The sequence below is a fragment of the Cyprinodon variegatus genome, unplaced genomic scaffold (assembly GCF_000732505.1).
Source record: "Cyprinodon variegatus isolate N-32 unplaced genomic scaffold, C_variegatus-1.0 Scaffold640, whole genome shotgun sequence".
In the NCBI taxonomy this organism is placed as follows: Eukaryota; Metazoa; Chordata; class Actinopteri; order Cyprinodontiformes; family Cyprinodontidae; genus Cyprinodon; species Cyprinodon variegatus.
The window spans coordinates 309,019-316,792 of record NW_015151093.1 but is presented as its reverse complement, the minus strand read 5'-3'; the positions used below and the strand labels follow the sequence as shown (position 1 = coordinate 316,792).

The following is a 7,774-nucleotide window of genomic DNA, read 5'->3' as shown; positions in this document are numbered from 1 at the left end:
TTCAGAGTCAGAACATTTTCAAACCAAAAACAGGACCAGGTCAGCTGAAAGGAAAACGTGCAAACACTAAGAAGAAATGGAGATCAAATCTTTACTTCATATATCTGGAAATACCAAAAAATCTGATTCCAATAAAAGAAACGTAACAGCTTACTTTTTTATGTGCACAGTGAAGCATTTAAAATGTATTTACAACCTTGTAATAATGCAAACAAATGACTATTTGCTGCTTTATGCTCTATTGAAATAATTATTCTTGTTTGTTTTCTCCTAGAGGTTTCCATGAACAATGTTTTCCTTTCATGGAATGCTTGGCCCTGTCAAGCGACAAGGCGCAAGTTCATTTTAGAGGGAAAAACACAGCATCTGTGATTATGCAACTCTAACAAAGCCAGCACTGTGCTGCTGACTGAGCTCTGGCTGCAGATTCAAACTCAGCCACCTTAGACACTAAAATAAAATGCAGAGTGCAGGCAGAGTGGAGCTGGCATCTGTGGGGCAGCAGATGAAACCGTCTGCTAACTCAATGAATTGATTAATACTTCCATTTCTTTGCAGATTTTTAAAGACGTCGTTAAAAAGCTGCTTTCTCATCTTAATTTTAGGTCTTAAATATGTCTAGATTCTCACTCCTTGGTCTTTGATTTGTTCAAATCTTGGAAGTTTTCAAAATTATTCACACCCTTTAAGCATTTTCTCACAGTATAACCACAGACATTTTTGATTCTTATTTGATAAAACGACATAAAGCCTGCATATCAATCTGATCCTCACTTAAAAAAAAAGTGGTAGTTACATCATTATTTGTGGTTCTAGCCTAACAATTTGATGTTGATGTTAAAATCCATGCCTGCAAAAGACCACTGGGACTAAGCAGGAGAACAATATGGCGTCTTAACAGACCCAACCATGACATCAGGCTTGTATCTCTATTAGTGGCAGCGTTCCACGAACAGAAGCTGTTCCAGGAGTTTGTTTTCCTCGAATGTGTTCCCAGAGGTTCCCTCTCACCCTGCTGATCCACCGCCACGTTGGAGCCCGGTGTTTTAGTATTAACCAGCAGATGGCTGTGATTCATTTCTCTGCCTGAATCTGGCAGAATCAGCAAAACAGAGCTGTAATTAGGAGACACGTGTCAGGCGCTGTGAAGATCTCACAACTGAGTAATGCTTCTGTTATAGCTGCCTAACGTCTGAGTGTTTTTAGGAATTATTTTATCTATTCATATAAAACAGTGTAATTTGTTTTAGATGTGTCGTTGTTTTAAGATGAAGCTTTGCTTTATTTTCCAGAGAATTCAGTGAAGTTACGAATAATTGTTTTTTTTTTGTGCTTAATAAAAGCTAAACCTTTTTTCCTGTATTTGTTCCCTTTTCAGCTTTTGTCATCTACAACTTTCTTAGTTTGTGTTATGAATATCTGGGCGGAGAAAGCGCCATTATGGCTGAAATCCGAGGAAAACCCATCGAGTAAGTTTCCCAGGCTGCCAGCTGAGCTGCAGTTTTAATCTTTACTATCGGCTTCACTTATTTTCCATGGCGATGACCCAGATTCTTAAGAAATGTTCGCTGCGCCTGTGTTGCCTTCCTGTAGATCCAGCTGCATGTATGGAACCTGCTGTCTGTGGGGGAAGGCCTACTCCATCGGTTTCCTCAGGTTTTGCAAACAGGTATAAATCCTCCTGCTTTTTCCTGCTGCATGCATTTACCTTCAGTTCTGTGACAATCTGATTATTGTACTGTTTAAAAAAAGATTTGACTCATTGTTTATTTAAAAGATGAACACTCCCAGTTCCTCCTACAGAGACATAATTAATGGAATAAGAAATGTTTTTCTAGCCCTTCTGCCATGAGGATTATTTTATTAGTTTTAAATAGCAAAGGAGATTCTGTCCTATTAGAAGAGGGTTACGACTTTGTTTTCAATTAAATATTAATAACTTGTCTGTTAACCTGGACTTAAGACTCTTTACTCGAAATTACTTAATTCATACACTAAAGTCAAAGTTTACCAACCAAAATACCGACAGTAAGAACATAAAATATTTATCATCATTAATGTTTCAGGGAAGACGTTTTAATGACTTGGACCTGTTAGTCTTTAAGGACTTTAGACTAATTTTGGACCTGAAAAGTAACAACTTGTTCCCAAAGGAAAGGAACTCTTTCTTTTTATTTAGACGTCAGATCAAGTTCAGCAGCTTCCATAACAGCTGTACTGTAGGTTTAAAGTTTAAAAGAGAGAAAGAAAACACCTCTAGATGTTCAGCCTTCCTGAACTTTCTCAGCGTGTAGCAACACGTCGATCCATATTGATATAAAGATTTTAATTACATTCATGCAAATCGCATTATTGATCTGTGTTCTCATCTTTTGGATTTGGTAGCTTCAGCCATGCTGTGTCAGATTGTGAACAGCTGATCCATTTTGATTGTTTTTAATAAACTACATTTCTGTGCGCTGATATGATTGTGTTTGATAATATCAGATCATTTTGATTGTAGACTTTCTTATTGAATTAATTTAATATTAAATCGTTTTGGATATTCTGATGTCAGCAAACATTATTATCATTCAAATTAATCTATATTATATGCTTAAGCTGGTTATTTACCTTCCCTAGGATCTTTTCTAGACGGGTCCAGGTCAGGTTGCTGCTTCTTACCAATTTTTATTTAGCGCACGAAGATTAGCTCTGTTGTAGCAGCCTGAATGCACGGCTGAATTTACTGAATAATTTTCCCTTTAAAATGTTGCTAACCCTTCTTTTGCTTCCTCTGACTTTAAACCAACTGCCTGACTGACTGGAAAAAGAGCGATGAAGTCGTTTACAAGTCAAATCGTTCACCTGTGCTCATTTCACTGCACTCACTGATAAAAATCTGTTTTTATTTGATGATATAATTATTTTTTAAATACTTTTAAAACAGATTTGTAAGTAAGTATTCGTATTCGACAGTGACAGCAACAGTAATTTAATCTCAGTATAGCCACATATGTTTATAGGTCCTACTACAATAAAACAGGGATGGGGGAATTTTTTTAATTAAATGTCCCATGGGGTGCATTTAGAAGTTGGCCATCCAATCCCTAGCTGGCTTTCATCTATCATAATGTATGTAATAACATTCTTGCAGTAGCCTTCTCTAAACCATCATCTTCTGTGTCCTCAGGCCACGCTCCAGTTCTGTGTGGTTAAACCTCTGATGGCGGTCATCACCGTCATCCTTCAGGCCTTTGGGAAATACAAAGATGGAGACTTTAAGTAAGAGTCTAACCGCAATGTTTTCTGTACACAAAAATTTCTCAACATCAGAATGTTTGGATAAAATTATATTATAAGGAAGTTTTTTTCTCTTCACTGTCACTACAACCATGCTTGGTTTGTGGGGTTGCCTTCAAGTCAATGAGTTGATGCAATCAACTGGTTTTCCTTAGATAGAAAACTTTTAATCAGTTCTACTGGATGATCTGGTTAAACTTTAAAGTACCTTAAGATGACGTGTTGTGAATTGGCGCAATAGAAATAAACTGAATTAAATTGAATCAAATATTTTATCCTTCATCCCTTTAACCAAGTCCACTACTGGTTATCCCTGTGTTTATTTCCTAATGGTTACTAAACCTTATTTTCTCTGTCCTCTCCAGTGTGGCCAGCGGCTATCTGTATGTCACCATCATCTATAACATCTCTGTCAGTTTGTCGCTCTACGCGCTCTTCCTCTTTTACTTTGCCACGCGTGAGCTGCTGGTCCCTTACAACCCCGTGCTCAAGTTCTTCATGGTGAAGTCTGTCATCTTCCTCTCCTTCTGGCAGGGTGAGAACGCTAAACCCTGTTAGCTTGTTTAACCTCTATGACAGAAAAGGAAAAGGAAAATTGTATATATAGCCTATATAATATTGATAAAAATTTGTAATGGCAGCAAAATGGATATTGATCCAAATCTTTCTATTAAATTTCTATCTAATAATAACAATTTCATTAAATGTTTATCAATTTGCAAGTTTACTTTTTGCAAGTTTTAAGTTCCTTGTGTCACTGAGTTCTGATTGGTTTGATTCTTAATTTATGTTCCTTCAAATAAACTGAAACAGAAAAGGACTTTAAAGGTGTTCTGTTAATAAAAAATACAATAGGCCTGAGACACCAATAATAAAGTTAAATGATTGCATTAGTTAAAGAGTTTCAATGTAGGTAAATGAAGGTAAATACATAAAGAGTTCTTTGTTTGGCCAACATCAGAAATGTTCATCAGGATTTTAATCATTCATGAATTATGTGTTTAAAAGGATTCAAATATAATCAAAAGTTTTTACAACTCGTCTTTTGTATTGATTGGATTTAAATTAATTCATTTTTTTATTGTTTTTTTTTTTTTAAAGCTGCAATATATTTTTTGTTTTATTTAGGGTGGAAAAATTGCATGATAAAAAAAAAAACGTGCAAGTAAGATTTGTTTTATCTTTAGTTGTGATTTTACGATTAAGTTCAGGGCTTAATGTTAGCCCACTTTATCCATGCCATACAAACTTAAAGGCCTGTTTGGGTTCATTGTCCTGTTAGATTAACTAGTTTTGTCAGTTTGTTCTCTAGTACCCCAGCATGATTCTGCCACCACCTGTTTAACTGCTGGTTTAGTGCTTTGTGGTTTGAAAGCCTCACTTTCACCTCTCTAAACATGCTTCTTTTCATGTCAGCCAAATTGTTCAGTCTTTTATTTTTATTTTTTTGTCTGATCCTAAAACGATTCTTTTGAAGGCTGTCGGTTTATTCATGTATGCAGTAACAAACTTTAAAGCTTCCATTTAGTTTCCAAATCTTTCCCTCTCGGTTAATAGGCGTCCAATTCTAGGGAATCCCTCGCTCTTCAGTCCATAGCTGGTGAATCTCAGTGATTCCTTGGTTGTTCATGAACATCTTAATGTATTTAGCCAATTCTTTGGCCTCCTATTGTTGAATGGTTCAGCCCTTCACAGTTATCAGTGTTTTAGTCTCATTAGACTGAGGCCTCATGGAGCCTTCATTAAAATATTTGGACTATATCAGTAATTTTGAAGCTAAACTGATGAGAGAAAATCCCTGTGTGACAGTTGTCTGGGGTTCGCTACACGAACACAACAGGAGAGGTTGCCAGTTTTTAGTAAAGCCGGTGACCTCACATTGGCTGGGGTCATCTTTCTGTCACAACAGAGAAGTGACAAAGATGCTACAAATGGAGAGTCGCTGCCCAGAACGGAGTGGATCAAAAGTCAGACAAGTTTAAAGATGTTTGAGGCTGAGTTACGACAGCAATTTTAAAATAATGGTGGTCAACGCAGCGAAGGCATCAAACAACAGTCAGGCAGCAGAGAAATTCAAAGTTACAGAGTGCAATGACACGTTTAAAAAGACAAGAAAGATGCGAACAGCTAAAGAAAAGCTATGAAAAAATTGCAAAGTTTAGGGTGAGAGGTTCAGATTACATTTCAGTTGAAGTGTTCCAAGATTTCAACTAAATGTTATTACTGTGTTTTTTTTTCTTTTTACTTTTTATTGTTTAAATGCACAAATCTTTCAATGCAATATTATTTCAATGAAATTCTTAGCACTTCAAAATAAAATAGTCTTCTTCAAACAAACGAAATCCTAAAAACTGGTCTTGGTAAGAGGGGGTCGTCTTATAATCAGGGTCACCCTATATTCTGGTCAGTACGGTAGTTAATGACTGAAGCAGTTTAATTTTGTATAAATACTCAGAAACACTGGATGAAAAAAGCATTAAAAAAGGTAATTCAAAGAAGTCCAAACTGACAGCATGTATTCCTAGGACAATGTGTGTTAAGCAATGAGATCAGGCTTTTTTAAATCCCAACTGAAACTAACTGGCCTCTGTCGGATGATGATTTGATGCAGGGATGCTTCTGGCCATCCTGGAGAAATGCGGCGCCATTCCTCAGATCAACTCTGCCGATTTCTCAGTGGGAGAAGGAACGGTGGCGGCCGGATACCAGAACTTCATCATCTGCATCGAGATGTTCTTCGCTGCTGTGGCGCTGCGCCACGCCTTTACCTACAAGGTCTACATGGACAAACGGCTGGACTCCTACGGTAGGCGACGCCGTCTGTAGTTTGGACAAAGCTCTTCTTTTCCTGATACAGTCTGAGTGTTTCTGGAAGGATCTAACCTCTCTTTGTCCGTCCCTCCCTCCTCTTTGATTCCTGTCTATAACTCAGTCAACTAATAACACTGGCTGTTCTCTCTCCTTCTGCTCTGTCTTTATTTTCCTCCTGACTTTCTTCTTCTGCTGCACCTAAAGGCTCCTTTCCAATCTACGGACAATACGGTAGGACCAACGTCGGCTCTCTTTCTTCTTTACCCCCCCACTGTGTGTCAGAAGGCTGATTCTATCGTGTTTAGTGATCTATTGCTTTGGTGGCTCGTCTCAATGTTCTGTGAAATAATTTCTTATAATTTAAAATCTGTTTTAGCTGCTGTTTCATTTCTGTTTGCATAATTCAGTTAATGTTAGAGATGCACAGATCCCAAAGCAATATCAGCATTGGTCCTGATATTGAAGGAAATTCCAGATTGAGTATCATTGAAAGTGGACTTGATCCATAGCGGCAGATCTATTCATTCTGTTTCTATAATGAATTCAATTTAGGGTAAAAAATCCTAAACTTTAGGAAAGTTTTCCCCTTTATAGGAATCAGTCTTTGATTTATTAGATATAGAGTTACATATCGGTTCCCAGAATGGAGACATAATTTTCTGGTTTTATGACTCCCTTTTGAGATACTCCTGTTACTATTATGCTTGCTTGTAGAAAGGAGCTAATTCAGTTCATAATTTTTTTTACTTATGCCAATGGGAAATTAAATAATTATAACAGCCTCTTAAATAAAAAAACACTAAAGCAAACAGAGCTCCGGTATTGGAAAAGTCTCAGGATCTGCAGATATTTAAATATGAGTAAATATGAGTTTTTTTCCCCTCTCAGTTTAACAAGAAAATCGTTTCGATTAACGGCTCCAAAACTACAAATTTTATGTTAAAGGAATTAAAATTCTGCTTATCTCAAGTGTTTGAAATACAACAATTTAAAAAGCTTGTTTGGGCATATTTTAATGTTTCCATGCTATATTTTCTTGTAGTTTACACACTATTTAAAATTATTTTTATTTCTCATTAGCTCTTAAAAATTTTAATAACTGGTAATTTTGTTAAAATATTTTTTGTTTCCTTTTTATATGACTGAATGTCTTTTTTATTCTAGCTAAAATCTAGAAGGTAAAAATAAAAGGTGGTTTGTAAATTTAAAAGGTCAAACTAATTTTTTTTTTTCCTCGCAGTCATAAACAGAGTTTATTCCGCTGCTAAAATGGTTTATGGGATTGTTATCCAAATAGTTTTTTATTGCCTAATTTAGTTTTAGCAGCCAACTTTGTCATTCATAAAGTGACATAAAGTAATACTTTACTAATACTTACCAAGTTTAGTTAGTATGTATTGTGTTTTAAAGCAAAGGCACATATTCAGTGTTAACTCCACCTTGAGGAAAGGAAAAAGATAAATACTTTTCATCAGAAGCTGTTAATCGACAGATTTCCAACATTAGAAGGACACTTGTAGGATCAGAGGTTCACGACTCCTCATTGGTTCCATGTTTCTGCCTTTGCTGATGGTCATTACGGTTCAGCATCTTCCTGGATGAGAGGTAGAAGATCTCTGATCCCTCGTTCTGTCGACAGCTTTCAAATGATGAGACGTTTACAACCAGAGTAGATCACAGA

General features: G+C 36.3%; 1 protein-coding gene across 1 annotated transcript in view; it reads left to right on the top strand.

Annotated features, from left to right (window-relative positions):
• LOC107096648 (transmembrane protein 184B-like) overlaps nt 1-6,445 on the top strand; it is a 15,089-nt gene extending 8,644 nt beyond the window's left edge. The window contains exons 4-9 of the mRNA XM_015393398.1: nt 1,379-1,469; nt 1,594-1,669; nt 3,173-3,264; nt 3,648-3,817; nt 5,894-6,088; nt 6,298-6,445. Of these exons, the coding sequence (XP_015248884.1) occupies nt 1,379-1,469; nt 1,594-1,669; nt 3,173-3,264; nt 3,648-3,817; nt 5,894-6,088; nt 6,298-6,383 (710 nt within the window). The 3' untranslated portion in view covers nt 6,384-6,445. The remainder of the gene's footprint in view (nt 1-1,378; nt 1,470-1,593; nt 1,670-3,172; nt 3,265-3,647; nt 3,818-5,893; nt 6,089-6,297) is intronic.
• Nucleotides 6,446-7,774: the final 1,329 nt, after the last annotated feature.